This window comes from Watersipora subatra, chromosome 1, assembly GCF_963576615.1.
Source record: "Watersipora subatra chromosome 1, tzWatSuba1.1, whole genome shotgun sequence".
NCBI classification, from domain to species: domain Eukaryota; kingdom Metazoa; phylum Bryozoa; class Gymnolaemata; order Cheilostomatida; family Watersiporidae; genus Watersipora; species Watersipora subatra.
Window position 1 is genome coordinate 20,151,677 of NC_088708.1, and position 19,426 is coordinate 20,171,102.

Below are 19,426 nucleotides of genomic sequence, written 5' to 3' on the forward strand. Positions count from 1 at the left end.
AAGCCATCTGTCATTTTAATAAGAATTGCCGAGATGCAGAAATAAGGCACACTTAGCAAGGCATGTATTTATTAGTTGTACTACCATTTAAAAGGCTGTATGTGAAGAGTACATATAGGTCACAATTTCTCAGACTACCTGCTCCTAATTGCCAAAATAAGTTTTAAACATAATGTTCATACAACAATTTGTAAAATCATAAACCCCTATCAATCATTTATACATAAAAAAGTTGATAAAAATGCAAAACTCGTAACCGACATGCAACAAATGTGTAAATGCGGATATAAATATGCAAGGGGAAAGAGATGGAAGCAAGCAACGTGAGGGAATTTAGGTTAGAGAACAGACATATCCTACTCCCACGCTAGCAAGCTGAGGATTGCACAGATTTCACTACATACAGACAGCAAGGGACAGCACGAGAGATATTGAATGGGCTAGAATTTGGTAACCAACCATACAGCTAGGCTCGAGTAACTGCAAGAATAGGTACAGCTCTTGTTGTAGCTAAGTGAAGACTATACACATTGCTTGCAATTAAATTGTGCCTATTTTCATATTTAAACAGCTGAGGAAAGCGCAGCCACAAGAATGGATAAGAGAGCGGCAGCTGCTGCCTGAGGCAGGTCCTACTCCGATTTGTTAAAGGCTTTGTCAGCAGCAGCACTTGCAGCAGCATCCTTGGCTTCATCAGCTAGTTTGGCACCTGCCAATCATGAAATTACCCGTCTGTGATGTCAAACATGCTCAATATTTATGCTACTGAACAATTTGGGCTACCACAAAACTGTGGATGGTTGCTTACCTTCACTGATCAGTTTGCCGCCTGCATCCTTGACTTGGTCTAACCTTGACTCGATCTGATCTTCATACCGGAGAATGAAGGGCCTAATGAACTTATAGTAGACGAAACTTGAGCCATTCCAGGAGTTGGGCACCATACACCAGATGAGGAACGCACACTAGAATAGAATGTTCACTCTCATGATATACTGAATAGAGTCAATAGCCTTTCTATACGATTACATAACAACCAAACAATTACTATCAAATATTGATTTTTGAAGCGAAACGCTCAATACATGTAGAGCTGCTTAGACTGATCCAGTCCAGGTACCTTGAAAAACCAATAGAAGGGTATCCAAAATAGAAAGATGTCTGTTCCTAGTTCGACGAGGGCAAACGTGCCATACACCACCCAATAGATGAGCCATTGCGTATCATCACTTTTATCATGGCTTTCTATAGCCTTAAACCTGTAATAAAGGAAACCGTTTAATGAGAGAGTAACACAAGTAGCACAATATGGTTCGCACAGCATTTTATAAGCACTGATGGAACAGGAAGTAATGGCTCTATATGTAACGTACATCCACTCGAGTCATCAACAATGTTTGGCATGTTGGAAGTAAATAAATTCAGGTACATTTAGCACATTTTTCACTTTAAAGCTAAAACAAAATTCAAAACTCAAACAGATGAAAGAACGAGAGCATAGACCTATTAACTATACTTAATATATAGTTATGTATAGTTAATAGGTCTATGGCCGACGGGCAACCCAAAATGATGTATCAATACAAATGATTGACACACTGATGCTGTCTTCCCGGTTGGCTTGGTTTAAACCAGTTAAAATTTCATTGGTAATGGTAAGCAATATTTATGGAAGACCATTCATGGTTCCTTTAATGCAAATATAAAGGATTTAGTATTTACTCAATTCAATATCTTGGCTTTGAAGTGTTAATGTCAGACTTCGTCTCTTTCATGAGAATAATACTTGGAAGTTTTGATGCGAGACTTGCCCATCTCCACCTACACTAAAACCCCTAACTCCTCACTCAGTTTGCGCTAACAAGCGTAAAAGAAAATAAAAAATATTAATATTGGTAGATCCATGACATGTTCCTCATTCATTAGGTAACTATCAGCCTATCTACAAGCGTTGCACCAGTTTTGTATCTCACTATGTCTCAAAAACAGGATCAGGCTTGCCAGTATGTCGTATGAACAGCCGAAGGAAAGGGTTTCAAGTCATAATAGCATTTCGATAGTCTCAAAAACAGTTAATGTGATATTATTCTATATCTGTCCCTTCATTTAACTTTTGTCATTCAATGTCTATGTGTAATTAAATAAACAAAAATAAATATATATAATCACTTTGTAAAATATAGAGCGCAATAGCCACTCCATATACATGTGTAAACAGACTAATGCAGTCTTTCTACAACATAAGTGTAACAGCCTAAACCATAAACCATAAAACCGTCTAAACCATAAAAACCGGTTTAAGCCAAAAACCTAGTTTAATCAGTTTTTTTCCCCGACTGTCTTCTTCCACCAGAAGTACAACAAAGCATATTCATCCCTTGCGCGTGGCACACCAGTCCGTTGCATACCTGTCCGTTGCATACCAGTTCGCAACTTCAAAGCTTTAGATATTTGTATGGGCGAGTATGCAATCTCGAAACAGCACAAATCGAGATCGTTGTAACCAGAGGATTCTGTTAGGCCAAGTCACTTTTCCATTGCTCGCTTCATTTTTTGATCAATACACATGGTAATAGTTTTTGAGATTTGTCTCATCTTGACAGCACCCTCCATTGCGGCAAGGTTCCCGCAGCGTGTTTAGCATTTCAAGTGGTATAGGTACATTTAGCACATTTGAAGTGGAAAATAATTAAAGAATGACAAATTTTGCTAAATAGTATGCTGTAAACCATGGATGACTGCTTTAAACAAATTCATTGGAGAAACTTAAGAAATCCTAAAGCATTAGGAAATCCTACATTTGGAAAATCTGTAGAGATGGATGTGGCCTCAAAGATTCTTCCTAACACAGTAATACAAATTAGATACGTGATAAGCTAAAATATTTAAATGTTTATTGACTACTAGAAATATTTCGGCCGACACGATGTTGAATTTAAATATTGCAACCAAAACAGATAGGTGAACAAGTATTTTTACATGCACCATAGCATAGTAGACATACTGCTATGCTATGACAGGAAAACAGATAACAAAGTTAACCCTTTCTATGTCACAAGCAACTTCAGATTTTCCTGCCTATTCACAATCAATAAAGTTAGCTACTCCAATCGCACCGTCAAGCTTTATCAGTCATCTCTCCGCCATCTTTACCTCAATAAGTTACTACGCGTTCCCAAACTTGAATACTTTCATACCGTATGTGTTTGGGTAGTATTCTATTTCTATGTAAAGTCTCTGGATAAGAAAGACACGGAGACCTTTTGGGCTAATTTTGGGGTAAAATATCATTCGTAGGATGATCCGAACAATCCAACTGATTTACTCTGGTTATATAAATACACATAATTTTAAAGTATTGAAAGTTGAAATTGTTTTTTAAGAATCAGAACTGGTATTGCCATTTTCCTTGACCCGCAGCGGCTTCATGGATTAACATAGTCAATGACAACTAGTGACCTAAATTCAATCAATCACGCGGACTCTGCTTGCATTGATAAATCATATCGAAGAGACACGCTATACCGGTTACGACTGGGCTCAAGATGATGAAAGCAGACTAGAAAGGGCGGAGTCTAACATAACTAATTGACTTGTAAGAGTAAGAAGTATGTTTTGCATATTATCCACTCACGATGCATATCCTGGGTAGAGAAATCCAATGAAGTTGCACAGGATCTGAGCTCCAAAGCCAAGCAATAGCCAGAGAGCCACGATGGCCATCACGCCTACAAATCATGAGCACACCACCCACTAAACTATAGGCTTTCACGCACAAGAGTCAAGGCAGCTTCACATTGTCAATTATATCTTTTGACAAAAACAATACATTGCCAGCCCATGCGAAGGCAACTCTCCAGGTTTGTTTTGACAAAGCAAAGAAGTGAAACTTTTGGGATCAACAATTGTCTACCAACAATCTACTTCAGTTGCACATGCTTTATACTAACACACAATTAGCAATCATTCTAATGCAGGGTTGTATGTAATTAAACATAATGCTTCAGTACACTTAATATCTTGTAGGACCTCCCTCAGGGTTTACATAAATAAAATAGGTCAAATCATATGGCTCCGGTAACACCTTCAACTCATATGAGGAACAGAAGCTGTATGGATAATAAACTACATATTTAATAAGAAATGCAGAGGCAAAACATATTTGAACAGAGTGTCACTCATAGACTGCAATCAGGTTCAATGGTAGAAGACAGGTGCAACGGAAAAAGTAGTTGACAAACACTGACATGTAGTAGGTTTCTATGATCCTATCCTAGGTTGCGCAACTGCGCTTTGTATAAGTCATACAACGATGGCAACAAAATTGTATACAAACATTTACTCATATTAGGAGAAATGTATGCTGTAGTTCAGAGATCGTAGTAGCAATATAGGTTGCCCAGAATATTTATTATTAGAAATATATTTGATTGCCAGCCCTACACAGTGCTATTCTGATGTAGACAGCTATAATAAAGTTGTTAATAAGCTCAGTTTTACACTCATTTGAGCCCCAGCAACACCATTACTAGCTAACATGCTATGCAGATGAGTTGAGCAGGAATGTAATGCTGAGATGCTGAATGCAGGAGCGGCAGACACACTTTAACCTACCCGCTAGGCAGCCAGGCATCATACCTAATACAGAGCAGTGTACTGCCCTCTGCTATATTAACATCGCCTGCAGATCAGCAGTGTTTGCAGTTCAGCAGCTGATGTCACTGTCCTATATAGCTCGGTGCTTATCAGAATGATGAGCATGCCCATGCTTGCCCCACGCCTATGTTTGCCCATGCTATAATCGCAATCCCATAATTCCTAACTTTCAGTTGACAGGCTCCTATGTGAATTTCTGTTTCAGTGATCTGTTTGAGAGAGTAGTGGTCATACACAACAACTGGTTTCACTCTACAACCATGAGTATCTATTAGGGAAAGGAAAGACTAATGGTTCGTTTACACTGGCCGACACCGACTCCGATTAGGTGCCAATACCCCGACTCAGACAGGTACCTCCGACATTTCACGTATGGGTGCCGACACCGACTCCCACTTTACATTGCAACGATCAAACGATTTTTGTCGGTACCAACAGCCAATCACAGCGTTTCGCCGTTCTGACCTTCACCCGACCCCGCGAAGACGATTAAACTTAAAACACATAAAAATCAACGCGCTTGATGTGGAAAATTATATACTAGTACTACACTACTACTACTGCTCCTACTACTACTGCTAGAAGCAACTACTGAATGCCAAGCAATAAATGAATGATGAGGCAATGAAAATCCGAGCAAAGAACTGTACGTGCAGTTCTTTCGTCCGAGTAATTACAATAAATAAAATGAATAATGAAGAAGATTGAATGGTGAATGTATATTTGTGGTAGTAGTAGTGCGATGGACGCCGGGCCAACACTTTACACTTCTTGTAATTATTTGTTTGTATATATTTTATATGTCTGTAAATATTTTATTATATGAGTTGTCCTTTTTATTCTCTCTTTATTGCCTTTTTATTGTTGGCCTTGTTACTCGTTATGCTATCAATTGTCGTCGTTTATGTTGTCATATCAACGCACTAGCGGGCCTAATAATTGGCCATTTAAACATTGCTAGCCGGTGTTCTCACTCGGTCCCGTTAGCCGGAACGGGCAATTTTATTGTATATAAGGGAGCAACGCTCACTTAGTGGACAGAGCAAATGTCCGTACGCTCCTCAGCTAGTGAATTTCCTTCGCTAATAAAACATTGAATGAAATCACACGCAATTTATTTCTGTATGACATAATCTAAATCGTGCCAAGTAAGGGCCGGCAAATTTCTTGACAGTTGTATTTACAGTCGTACTAGTAGTGGAACTAGTAGTAGTCGTACAACTGGCTATTCACTTTTAATTAATTTAAATTAAAGAAAAAAACTTGATTTTTTGGTACTCTCGCGTTCACATCGTTGCTAGCCATGCTGGTTCACTATTAAAAAGAGAACGAGGGAAAGTTTAATGACAGTCTTCTAGCCTCTCATTAAACCTAGTCCTTTCGTTTCATAAACTTAGCACTGTCATTAAAGCCTAGGCTCATTTAACCAGAGGCTCCTAGCTTCTGATTGGCTGATGAGCGCCCGACTTGTCGGTGCAACCGGGCACTGCTGGGTAGCTCCGACACCGACTTTCAGATCGGTGCCGACACCGATTTTTCTGTTCACACCTACCGACACCGACTCATCAAATTTGTCTGTGCACGACAAAATCGGTGACAAAATCGGCCAGTGTAAACGCACCATAATAATGCATACAGTGTCTTGTAGAGGGTTAGATAGGAGAGCCGGTGGTGGTTTCTAAATGCTACTTGGGTTTGACACCGGGATTTTCAACTGACAAAACAGCATTACACAACTGGCAGTGCCAGAAAACATCTATTATAATGTACGGAAATGCGGCAATGTAATTTTTTAAAATCATTATTGTAAACTCGACTCATTTGCCGCCACGTAAGTCAGTGTAAGTCTTGTCATAGTGCTATGCTAAACTCCAGTACCTACAGAAACAAATTTTACTGAAAACAACCCTTTTGCTGGTGAGTATTCTGGGTTACTTGAGACCCCCTGGACAAATTAATTTTTCACAAATCGATTAAAAAAAATCATTGATACACTATCATTTATGATACAGGTGAATACAAATAAACACGTTTCAATTCAATTCTTCATATAACTGTTTCTCTAGCTATGGTACGTTTGGAACCATTTGCCCTTGCAGAGGCCTACATCGCAGTCTTGACATCATGTGCTTATTCTTGTTCCTCTATAGTCTTGCCTTTGCCTATAGCTTTTGGAAGACACCATGACAGTAAAAGAAAGTTTTTTGCACTCTGGGAAACCATTCAGACAGCAGAAACAAGCTACAAAAAAGTTCCCAATTTTATTTAAATACGTTTTTATTTCGGAATTTTGGTTTGTTTAGTACAGCAAAAACGAGCGGTTTTTTTTTCTCAAAACAGCTTATTTTTTGTTGCTAGCAAAAATGAATCTATTGTAGTTTACTTTTGGTAAAAAAATTAAACAAAAAAGGCAATAGGCCAACCAGAAATCTATTTATAATAAACGTTTGCGTGCCGGACATAATAGTCGCTCTGTCCAGCGACTATTATGTCCGGCACGCAAACGTTTATTATAAATAGATTTCTGGTTGGCCTATTGCCTTTTTTGTTTAATTTTGTTTAATTTCTCTGTCCAGCGTCAGCATCAGCATCGCGAAACCTATGCCTGCAAAAGAGTTACGCAATTTACTGCTTCATATTAATTAAGACACATTCTGTAACCTCTTAGCATATTTACAAATCTTATAAATTGTATTTTACCATCGTACAAGACAAATAGCACACCAATCTGATTGAAAAATCTAGTTTACCTCTTTATCAGTAATATAAAGAAATGGCTGCGACAGAAAAGTGTTTCCATCTTTCACTATTTCATAATTTGCAAGTACATGTAAGCCATAAATCATCTACCAATCGTTTAAATGTAACTGCATTCGAATTGCAGCTCAAATGTCCCAATTTTATGTTAAAAACAATGTAATATTATTTAAAGGTTAACTGATAGCATTTTGAAATTGAATTTATTTTTACCAATATAATCATATTTCATTTTTTTCAGTAATGATTTTGATGTTAGAAGAACAAGAAAACCAGTTTTGGAGACAAAAACCCTGGTGATGCAAGCTCCAAGCTGCTGCTATAAGGCAAAACAGATTTATAAGTGACAATGTAATTACCGATGATTAACCAAAAAACGCATGAACGCCAGACAAAGCATTTCTATTGGCTGTCACTCTTATACATTTCGCATCTAGTCTCCGCGTTGTGTTGTTATGGTTACCCAGCATGGCAGATAATTACAATACAAGGTTAAACCAGATTTCACGCATACTGAACAAGTCTGTACCATATTTATACACCCGGCATTAACTTATGATCTGTGGCTATAAGGTTATAAACGCCAGTGAAAAATTCTTCCTTCACGAGTAGGAATTTTAAAAACTGTCCGCATAAAATTCCATATAAAGTAAAGTGTCAAGTCGGGACTATCTCGCCGCACTTGCAAGAGTATTTAAAGGCGATCGATTGGTGCAGGTGTTATAGCGCCGGTCTACTAATCTGAATGTCACGAGTTGGACTATCGTCTAAAGTTATCTTGAAAGACACTGCTCTTTTTATAGTAAAAATATTTGTTTTGCTTTATTGTAGACATATAAAATATTTGTTATTAGTTTACTTTGCAGAATAGACTTTGCTGTTAAGAAAAAAAGCAAATCACTGTAAATGAATATCGAAGATGTGCGCTCCCCATCAACTTATTGTAAAATTACCACAATTATGAGTTGATCAAAAAAGAAAAAGGTGTCGATGCAAACCAATAATATTGCAGTTACGGAACAGCCCACAAATTAAAAAGTTAAATCTAGTTTTTCAAATTCACCTCAGGGGTGAGTTTGAAAAGATCTTGGAACACATTAGCCAATTTCATGTATTTTACTGTTCACATTACATAAATTCCCTATAACGTAGACGTTCCTGCAATGGATTAATTATGTTGTAGAAGCACCTACTGTAATTATATAGCATCGCAGGTGTTTAAGTAGATATTTTGCAAAGATCACAAATCTTTCTGTCCAATTTCACATTATTGACAAAACCTGGTATTAGGTAGTAATTACTGAAAGATGTTATTAAAACTTCAATCAGTAATCTGCTGCTTCATTTTCGTGCTATTAAAATTTGTGTCATTAGTTTACCCTTAAGCTTTGTACTCATTGGCTGATCATCAGACTCATTTCGCCAAGATTTTGATCGGCCAGAGAATTTTGAAAAACCTTTGTTTTTTGGTAGACAAAAAGTGTTGCGGAAAATCAGTCAAATTGCAGTTAGAACTAGTTTAATTTGCAAATATGATTGGACAGTTGCAATTACCAATCAGCAAATCGAGTGTAGTTCCTTTTCTCACGGGATAGCGTGTGCTAATAGGCAATAAGAGTGTTGACCATACTGGCGTGTTATATCAATCACCAATATAAATCAGTTGACCCGCCTCACACAACAATCTACTAAAAAGCTCATAACAGATTATTGACAGGCTAGGTAAGCTAGGGAGCTACCAGATAACTTTCAGATAACCAGAGCTTTAGATAACTTGCCTTATCACTTCATCATCTGATATAATTGCAAGGAAATTGACTTAACAAATTCTCAGTCGATTGCCCTACACATATTACTTTTTAATTGTTTCTTAGCTCCATGATAGAAATTTGGCCAATTCCAAGCAATCGACATATCGCGTGATCGCTCTGTTAACGACTGATTAAAGAATATCTAGCTTAAAACACGTATTTCATGTCTCAAACTTTAAGATACTCGTTTACAAAAGTTTGGGCTTGTTTCAAGAAGCATGCAGCCGTGTTAAGGTTACACATTGACCAATGATAGTAGAACCGATAAAATGATTTTCCAGTTAATGCGAGGTACATGCTTCGTCAGATCTAAAAAAGGCATTACACATTGAACTGAGCAGAGACCAATAGATACTCTGGTAGACACCAGAGCCGTATAGCTTCACAGAGTCCAGCGACAAAAACTGGAAACAAAAACGCTTGTTTCCAAACAAACCCGACCGACGTACTGATCTCTAATGGAATATTCTTACTTCGCTCTCAACATCTCACTTTTTTGCATTTACTTTACTTTTTACAAAAAAATTATTTGTGGTTTATGGTAGAAAATTTTGTTTTCTTTCAAATGGTGTATAATACAACAATCAATTTCAGAGTGACTGCCAATGGGAGTAATTTTTGTTGGTTAGTGTTGAGGCCTCTCCATTATAACTTATATAAAAATGGTGGGCGTGGTGGCCTGTTTGTTTGGAAACGAGCGAGCTCCCATATACGCTTCCGTTGGTCGCGGGACTCTGTAAAACTAAACAGCTCTGGTAGACAGACAGAGCTGAAAATAAAACAACCCAACAAATGAATGATAAATAGCTAATTTGGAGGAGTCAGACAGCATGCCCTAGCAGCAGTTACACTCAATATCATCCATGATGTATGCACTCGATCGGAAATGAGTAGAGAACATGAATTTGGAGTATGACATCGATGAGTAGGCGGCACAGGGGACAGAGGGAGCAGTAGGTTCAGTCACTTCCCACACACTAGTGAATACATGAATACATTGCTAATTGTTAACTACTCTCCTTTCAAGCGTCACGACTGTCTCATCTGACAATAGCATACAACTAGTAGAGCTACGGAATCCTAATGTAAACGTAATCAGTCACAAGTTGAGGTCAGAATGCATCACATGATTACGGGTAGGATAGGAGGTTAAAAGTATGAACATCATTACACTAGGCAACGCGGTTACTAGGATTACTAGCCAACTCACTCCCAATGATTAGCATGCGTGGATGGCATGCATGGTTCTACAGATTAGCTATTGCTGCGTGTAAGAGGTCATAACTGATAATATAACAAGGCTTCCCAGAGGTGACGTTACGGAAAAAAATTGGGTTTACTGGTAAAAAAAGAGTCAATGCATCGAAGAATGGTGCATAAGCGAAAGTTGTGGAACCTAGCCATATAGGTTTAATTAATAATATGTGTGACAATGCCATCAGACCTAAAGGCCCGTTCACACTATATCGCCGTTTGTCAGCGTTTTCCTTTCAGCATTCATCGTCGATTATGTGAACTGCGAATTGATTTGATCGACAAAACATCGTGGACACGTCGGGAAAGTTTGCAGCTGCCAACTTTCCCGATGCTTCGCTGAGCATCGACGACTGCTTTTCAAATGTGAACCATTTCGGCGATGGTAATTCGCGGTCGTGGATAACGTGATTTATTCATATCCGTTCATGATAGTCGCTGCGGGACTAGTATTTGATTCCCGCATGCGAAAACAAAGTTTTTCGCGAAAACTTGAAGGCGATATAGTGTGAACCAGCCGTTTCACTATTGACAATAGTTAATTTGTAAGATGCGATGACCAATTATGCCTTAAACAAGCATCTCAGCAAATGCTAAAATGTTGCTATTGGACACATGCGTGGGTCACACTTTAATTTCATGAGAAACTGCCCAATTTTGAAAGCTTAGTGTAAAAGTTAACTTCATGTTTATGGATACACTTTAACAATTGCTCATTGCATATCCCAATCAATGATTTTCTTACATACACCTGACGGGTATGTGTAGAGATTTTATGAACAACCAACACAAAGTTTTCCCACGTCCAACTAAGTCAGTATATTTCATAAATTTGGCCGCGCTCAAAAACTCGTCTTTGACACTAACTTTATGTTAACTGACATTCGCATATAAAAATTTTACGATGTAACATCACCCCATAGAAAGCTGGTAAATGGTTAAACAAGAGGCATTTCCCCAACTAGTCACCACATTCAACGAGACCTTACCAATCAACCCTGATAAAATAAATATAACCTATACTGGTAATCCAATCCTCACACTAATCATCGATGATGGTCAGGTATGTTTGTGTTCAACAATAAGGCACTGATAGCAACTAGTTGGTTCTAACATAGACGGAATTAGTATTGCAGCAGAAGGGTACCAAATGTGCGTGAGAGAAATCTACTAAAATGTAATACCCTTATATGATATTTTTATTGCACCTGCCATTTGCCCCTATCATTGCTGCCTTACAGCTCAAAGAGAAAAAGTTGAGTTCAAAGGCCTTGTATTGCTTGTGTAATAAAATAATGAATAGATTGTTGATTTTTGTAGGTAAATTGACTAATTTTTTCAATGCATTGTCAAAATAAATAATATATATTGCTGCAGTGTAAAGCTTAACTTGCTTCAGACATCTTAAAATATTTATTATTGGTAAATAGATCTAACAAATTACAAGAGAAATACAAATAGCGCATTAAATACTTGCGTACAAAACATATTGAGGCTAAATGAATGGTATGAAAAACTAAAAAACTTTTACCCAAAGTAACCACAATAACACTTCAAAAAAAGGTATTATAAGCTTTTCTATGGCTGATAAAAATAACTCTTGCAAAGGGCTGACCTAAATTTTAAGTTTCCCATGAACATTGCTTCTATCAAAAAGAGTGATTGCTCTCCAAGCTTGTAAATAGACTCAATATAAATAAAACAACATCACGTGATAAGGTGTTATTGTTCAAAAAAACTTCAAAATGTTCCACTTGTCAGCCTAAGATTTCATTGAAACACTGTAGCCATGGCAACTAAAAGTCTGCTTCTGTAACAACATAATGCATACCCAGCAACCATATATATGGCAATAGCTAGCTAAACTTCTGTGCTATGTACATTCATTGACATATACATGTGTATGTGTTTGTCAAAGTGAACTAAAGTCACACATATATTTTTAGCTATATAAATATTGTACTACCGACGTGCTATGAAGCAGGAGCCATACATATGATCTTTACCTAAACAAAATAAGCTTTGCATAAGCGTCTGACAGAACTACAAGATGAAAGTCTTGATATGTATACGGACGAGGATAGCAATGAGTGCTGCGTACAGAATATGTAAAGCTGTGATATGCGTTTGTCAGTTCATGACACTGCAGGATCTTTTCCAATCCTAAGTCCAAACCATGACGTCTCATTTCATTTATTAAAGAACATTAAAGTTATATCTGTAGCGGTTTCTATGATCATACAAATGATGCTTCAAGGACAGTAGCATGGATAGCAGACCACAGAAGTTATGTGAATTTATTGTTCTTTCGTAGTTTCATCATTTATCAAAACATGTTATTGCTTAAAAACATTTTTTCACGTATCCACAGATTATCAGCTATTTTATTACTTTGCAATGTTATGTCTATTTTTTGCACAACAAGGTCAGTATTTCAGTCTGTTTTTTTCAATGAACAATATTTTCTTGACAGGACCGGTCTTTTAAATTACAATCTAAATTTATATTATCTTTGCTGAGGCAATTATGGCAATATTTTCAGTTCTTCGAATATATTGACCTTTTTTCGATGCATTTTGTGTCATGAATAGAGGATTCACGACTCATGATTTATATTATTCTGGCTAATATATTGGCTAATTCTGTACAAGACTGACACAATTTTTTTGTTTCAGTTAACAGAAAAAATTCACAGAGTGATAATTTTTGTGACAGAAAATCTGCCTCTCTCTCTAAATGCCATTTTTTGTGAAGACTTGAGCGATCATGCTTCTCCCCCACTTCCTATCCCTTGTTCTTTGTTGAAAAGAACAAGAAATAGGAAGTAGTGAAGAAACATGATCATCCACGTCTTTACAAGACATGGCGCATACAGAAAGAGATTTTCTATTTTAAATACAAAAAATAGAAATAGCAAATATGTATGGTAAAACGACCTTGAACCTTCATTGAACAAACAATATACTAATCAGTTGAAGCATTACTAAAATTAGCACATTTACATGAAGCAGCAAAATCAAAAACGATGGACTACACTCTCAGCCTTCGCAACTACTGTTGCATGGTAACCCTTGCCCACGAACGCTGATTGCCTGATTTGATTAGCAAACATTAGCTATGACACTAAGTCAAACGACACTCACAGAAAAAGGTTGAACTGTAAGAAATTTAGTAAAACGTATTTTAGCTTGTGGCACATAATTACAATAAATGGTTTTTATGGTAACTTTACAATGGCACTCAAATGTGCTAGCGGCAGTAAAACAGTCAAACTTGTTACGCTAATTGTAGAGTATTAAAGATTAAAAAAATTGAACAGGGGAAAACTAACCATACTTAGTACTTTTCTTGTTTTGTGTTTAAAAAACCAATCTTTTCACTCAGCTAATGTCGTAATACGTAAATATTATTTAAAACATTTGTTGAGTCCGAACTCTAGCTTGCCAAAATAATGATGATTGAGTGTTCAGAATCCTTGCAGATCTTATATATGTTAATAAATGATCCCCGCTAGTAGCTTTTACTATTAGTAACAATGAATCTATTTTAGCATATATTTGACCAAATTAATTACACTACAACATTGCAACAAATAATCTGAATACAATTTTTGCATTGCGAGCCACATACAGTTTGCACTAACCATACGCCATGTAAAGTCTTTGCACTCCAGTCGCCTTTTCGACCTTGTCTATCACGTCAGTGACTGCATTTTTTTCGTGTAGCTTTTTATTGAGCCATTCTTTATACTGCTCAAAGTTTTCCTTTACTTTAGCCATGGTCAAACCTGTTGCTGCAACACAATGCTCCACGAACCACCTTCGTAAAGGATGTAACGAGTTGTACCGGGTCACGTGCGGCTAATTCCACGTTCAAGGTTAGTAAGTTACACCAAGCGTTGTAAATACGACTGTGTAATGGTAGTTTCATCAGCTATTTACCGAACTAGCAGTGGAATTTGTTGGTCTATACGTTTGGCAAAAGTAGCCAATGGTGAAAGAATATGAGGTAGCTTCGACCAATTGCATTACACAGTTGATTCAGCGATTACGAGTCAATCTACTTGGTACGCAAATTAAGAGTATTTTTAAACTCCGTCGACCATTGGACGATATTAATAGCATCAAGAGATTTCCCCAGCGCGGGCTTTATTAGGAATGCCTCTCGTACAAAAGCCGCAGTGTAAACATTTTACTACAAGACTCTCGTTCTTGGCAGCGTTAGAATAATTCGCAACATTGACGTAAAACTTGTCAAGCATCTTTTTTTATAAGTTTTGCTAATAGATCACGATCATCATGAGAAATCTGAAAGTGACAGTAGTCGGTGATGGCAGCGTAGGTGAGTGAATATTAAATGGTAAAATGAGATATTATTTTTAATTGCTTTTCTTTATGTGGTGGGGTGCAACTTTTTTGTTCACCAAGTTTATTTATCATGCTTACTTTTTCTTGATTCACACATGCTTGTGTTTACTTTCAATTATACATACATTATTATTTTGAAATTCTGCAGGTAAAAGTGCCATGCTCATATCATATTCAACAAGTTCATTTCCAAGTGAATATGTTCCCACCGTATTCGACAACTATGCGGTAAATAAAATGGTTGATGGAAAGCCTTACAACATGGCTCTCTGGGATACTGCTGGCCAGGTATGTCAGGGGCAGACCACATCATGGAGCTCTCTGGATCAGAGACTGCTTCAGCTTTTTCGGATGTATATTGCGCGTCGGCTTTTTGTATAAGATGGACTCTCTATGTATATAATGAGTGTATTGTATATTTGCTCGAGCGTAATTTTTCATGTAATGTTTTATGCTGGTATGGTCTCAGGAAGACTATGACAGACTAAGACCTCTTTCCTACCCAGCTACAGATGTCTTTCTCGTCTGCTTCGATATTGCCAACAGAGACTCCTTCGAAAACATTGGACCAAAATGGCTTCCCGAAATAAGCCACTATTGCCCGGCAACTCCCAGACTACTTGTAGGTTGTAAAAGTGGTGAGTTTGATTTTCATTGTGGTTGATATTTTGTTATTTCTATGAAAAACCTGCTAATAGGAAAGCTACTTTAAAAGTCTATTTTTCTGAAAATTTTTGTCCAAGAACCAAATAAAAATTTCTTGTGAGTAACCATGAGTCGGTGAATATGAATTTTTCACCGTTTATAGATCTCCGATCAAGCAGACGTGAAGACAGCTGTGTAACAGTCAATGAAGCCAAAAAACTATGCACGGATCTTCAAATGTGCCAGTATGTGGAGACAAGCGCTCTGGAGCTCAAAGGCCTTGACCTCTTGTTTGATGTTGCAGTGAGTAGACTCACTAGTTTAGCACATACAATGCTCTTGAAGATTTTTAGTTAAGCTTTTTGTCTCACTACATTATAATATTATTCAACTAGTTAAAAAGGATTTGTCTGACCTTTTTACAGACTAAAGTGGCGGTAATGGCCGCAGAAAGAGCACAAAAGAAAAGTAAGTCTGGCTTTGGCATAAAGAAAAATAAAAACAAGCCATTGGAGATTCTTCTACCACCTGTCATGCCACCTGCAGGTACATGTCACAAGTCACTGTCAGTCTACTATACTTACAGTGTCTTTCGTTTGGCTAGATGTCTTACCTAACCTTTAAAAAGTAATTTCTGTGCTGGTTTTCTCAGGATTCGCTCCAGAAATTGAAGTTGAGACATGCATCAAAGGAGAGCAGTGGTTGGCTATGTTACATGATGACATCAGCACTGATCTATCACTCATACTAACATCAGGAGAAAAGGTCAAGGCGCACACAGTAATTCTTTCAAGTGCCTCGTCAGTTTTTAAAAGAGCCATTAAAGTTGAAAATTATGAGGTGAGACAAAAAGGAAAAAGTTATCTTACCTTGTGTATGTGACAAATAAATGGATGAAACAACTCCTAATTTTTCATTTAGCAGTTCAATTCTTATTTTGCTCCCTGAGCAATAAGTATTCAAATTACAGGCTAATTATTGCACTGAATGGTTGTCTCCGTGTGCTAATTAGCCCTTTTATTCAAAAGAGTTTAAGGCTAATTTGATGAACAAGTTCAACTTCAATTGTATTCCATCTCAGTTCTTCATTGCCCTTTATTACTCCTTGTCATGTTCACTGCTGCGTCTGATGCAATGCCATTCAATCAGAGGTTCTATGGAACTTGTGCACACTCTCAGAGCTTTGTTTTAGACTCGACACAAAAACGATATACAAGTGGACAGTGTATTTTCTCATCCAGCGTTTCTCAAAGTAGATGCGAGTGATTCATCCTGTGTCCAGATCTTCTTTACAGACCTCATCAAGCCTTTGGTCCTTAAATATGCACTGCAGTTCCTTTATGCGGGTTTGTAATTATTAAATTATATGAAATTATATATTGTGTATGACTTATTTGCATCAGCTTTAGTAGTGAACCCTCCAATGCTGACAGCGCTTGCTGCCAAACTACATAGTAATTTTGTTTATAAAAGCATATTTAAATATATTTAGGTAACATTTTATCTATAAGTGTTTGAGCAATCTCTTGACGACCGAGTATGGTATCTGCTTACCTCACTGCAATCAAAGTCTGTGTTTGTGTTTTTCAAAAGTCATTGTTGTACAAACAATTATACCCAAGGAGTGTTACGTAGGAGTGAGTGAATTGAAAGGGCTGTTTTATGTCTACCAGGGGTGATTGCCTTCAACGAACCTCCAAATGATGAGATGCTTGACTCACTAAAACAGTTCAGTGAGCTCTTCTCCCTGCCCTACCTTAAGCAAACCTGTGAAAACATAGAGAATGATGAAGAAGAGCTAAACCCAAGCATCGGAACATTTCTGTCTGACACGACTGCCGCCAAAATTAAAGAGCTCTTTTTCAACAGCCCTCAGAAAGCGGATATAAAATTTATTTTTGAAGGTAAAAATTCTTTTGAATTTTAATTTGGTCATATTGTATTTGTAATGGTCTCTATGAAAAGAACACAAATATTGCATTAATTTTAGATAAAGAAGTGTTTGCTCACAAGTGCCTTCTGAGCGCTCGAAATAAGATCATGGCAGCCATGTTTGATGGACGCTTTCTTGAAGGGAATACGACGCACGTGACAACGGTATGCCATTGTCTTTAGAAGCACAGTTTTATTAGATAATTCCATCATATACACAGTTTAGAACAACAAGTGAGTAAGGAAAAACCGATAATGCCATAAAACTTGTGGCGCATTTAATAAAACTTGAGTCACACTATAAGCTGATGTGAAACTACAATACCTGCCAATACCTGCCAAATTGTTGACACTTTATTAATTGCTAGTACTCTGGCAGTCTAAAGTGCCACTACAAGTCTTCAGGTGTAATAAATATATGTACAATCATTCCGAAAATCTATTGAGTGGTCGATTAGGGCACTTTTTATAGTGTTGGTCTATCCAGCTAAAAGTCGAGGGTTCAAATCATGTTGAAAGATATCTTTTTTCTTAACTTTGAACAGTCTCTTATTATAACAAAGGTTAAATGGTTTCGCATAATGTATGACCAATACTTTATTAAAACCAATTTTTATTATTACTATCATTATTTTATTTATTATTGTTGTTTTAGTATGGTAAGGCTTATATGTTATTAAAACCTTTTAGCTTGGCCACTCTTTCTTTTTAAATCTTTGATATTTTTTTTAAACAAAAAGTACCTATCATTGTCTGCATGTACTAATAATCATCATGATAGGTTCGAATCATACATTCTGCAAAAAATAACTCTTTAAACTTTTGTCTGTGTGTCTGTAGATTGACATGAGAAAAGACCGTGAACTCGATTATGACACCTTCCTCATACTGCTAGAGTTTCTTTATACCGGGCACACGCCTCTTGACCAGGGAGTAGATCCGGTAGCTCTACTCATGCTCTGTGACAAGTACAATGTCACACGCCTAGCTAACCTATGCGAGATCCACCTCTCCAAACTGGTAGATAGCAAATGCTGCAAAAATATTGAAAAAGCAGATATAGATGTGATTGGACTGCTTAACCTGGCCAACGTAAGTGCGAGCAAATATTCTCATTTGTGGAGTTGTTTACACATCAATAGTTTCTGCTTAATTTGGTTCATTTAATTCGAGCTCCCGTTGTATCTTATTTGTAGTTGTACAATGCCCCTCAACTCACCAAGTGGTGCCTGCATTTCATCAGCAGCAACTATTTAGCCTTTGCTCCCCGACTTGAGTGGAGCCAACTTTCTAGCACAGATCTAGAGCACATTGAAGAGCACAGGTGGCCCCCTGTAGACTACCTTAATGAAGTGCAGGAGTATGAAGTTAAGATGGAAGCCATCAAACGAAGAGAGAAGTCATCTGGCTCATCAGATGTTGGGTGCACTGTTATGTAATAAGTGTTCACAGCTTCACAACTTGGACAGTTCTTTTACTTCTACCAATCAACTGCCAGACTGACTCCACATATTGGAGGAAGCCAAGTGCTATCGTCAGGAACTTGGGAAGGTTTTAGCTGAATCTTTTATGTATATTTATGCAGCTAAAACCTTCTGAAGCTTTGGGTCCTCAGTCTTTGACACAAGTGATGACAAATTATCATTTATATTGGAAATGTTTTGTATTTATCATTTTACAGATTTTATATATTACCTAATTCTACCTTGATATTTTAAAATATATGACATATTTTGTATATAACAAATTGTCTATTTGAGAGAAGTGTGTACAAGTTTTGTTGTACCTTTGCATGGCATTGCATCAGATATAGTAGTGACCTTGACAAGAGAGTAATAAAGGTCAATGAGGAGCTGAGATGGAATAAAGTTGAAGGTCAGATCTAAAAAAGATAACGATTTGTGAGTTTCTAGCCCGCAGTTCCTAACTCGGTTTGAAAACTGTGTAGCTGTGTTGGCGATTATATGTAATCAGTAGTACCATGGACGTAATGGATTTATTTAA

General features: G+C 37.2%; 2 protein-coding genes across 2 annotated transcripts; one reads left to right on the plus strand and one right to left on the minus strand.

Annotated features, from left to right (window-relative positions):
• Nucleotides 1-52: 52 nt before the first annotated feature.
• LOC137398384 (receptor expression-enhancing protein 5-like) lies at nt 53-14,332 on the minus strand. Its single transcript, XM_068084493.1, has 5 exons — nt 14,122-14,332; nt 3,635-3,728; nt 1,121-1,259; nt 809-965; nt 53-709 (listed from the first exon to the last, which is right to left on the minus strand). The coding sequence occupies exons 1-5, from the start codon at nt 14,255-14,257 to the stop codon at nt 633-635; spliced, it is 603 nt and encodes a 200-aa protein (XP_067940594.1). The 5' UTR covers nt 14,258-14,332; the 3' UTR covers nt 53-632.
• A 438-nt stretch (nt 14,333-14,770) lies between these two features.
• LOC137398372 (rho-related protein racA-like) lies at nt 14,771-19,118 on the plus strand. The gene is made up of 11 exons (XM_068084482.1): nt 14,771-14,819; nt 14,994-15,133; nt 15,315-15,483; nt 15,654-15,793; nt 15,916-16,036; nt 16,143-16,330; nt 16,683-16,836; nt 17,164-17,394; nt 17,481-17,587; nt 18,263-18,514; nt 18,619-19,118. Exons 1-11 carry the CDS (start codon nt 14,777-14,779, stop codon nt 18,859-18,861), a joined length of 1,788 nt encoding a protein of 595 aa, XP_067940583.1. The 5' UTR covers nt 14,771-14,776; the 3' UTR covers nt 18,862-19,118.
• The last annotated feature ends 308 nt before the right edge of the window (nt 19,119-19,426 follow it).

What these genes read in the sequence shown, in the direction of transcription:
- LOC137398372 (XM_068084482.1), top strand. Translation starts at nt 14,777, where the DNA reads ATGAGAAATCTGAAAGTGACAGTAGTCGGTGATGGCAGCGTAG. An exon ending in ACTTGTAGGTTGTAAAAGTG is followed by an intron (nt 15,484 to 15,653) that starts GTGAGTTTGATT and finishes CACCGTTTATAG; the next exon opens with ATCTCCGATCAAGCAGACGT. An exon ending in TATAAAATTTATTTTTGAAG is followed by an intron (nt 17,395 to 17,480) that starts GTAAAAATTCTT and finishes CATTAATTTTAG; the next exon opens with ATAAAGAAGTGTTTGCTCAC.
- LOC137398384 (XM_068084493.1), bottom strand. Translation starts at nt 14,257, where the DNA reads ATGGCTAAAGTAAAGGAAAACTTTGAGCAGTATAAAGAATGGCTCAAT. An exon ending in AAGACTTTACATGGCGTATG is followed by an intron (nt 3,729 to 14,121) that starts GTTAGTGCAAAC and finishes CATGATTTGTAG; the next exon opens with GCGTGATGGCCATCGTGGCT. An exon ending in CCTTCTATTGGTTTTTCAAG is followed by an intron (nt 966 to 1,120) that starts GTACCTGGACTG and finishes ATTCTATTCTAG; the next exon opens with TGTGCGTTCCTCATCTGGTG.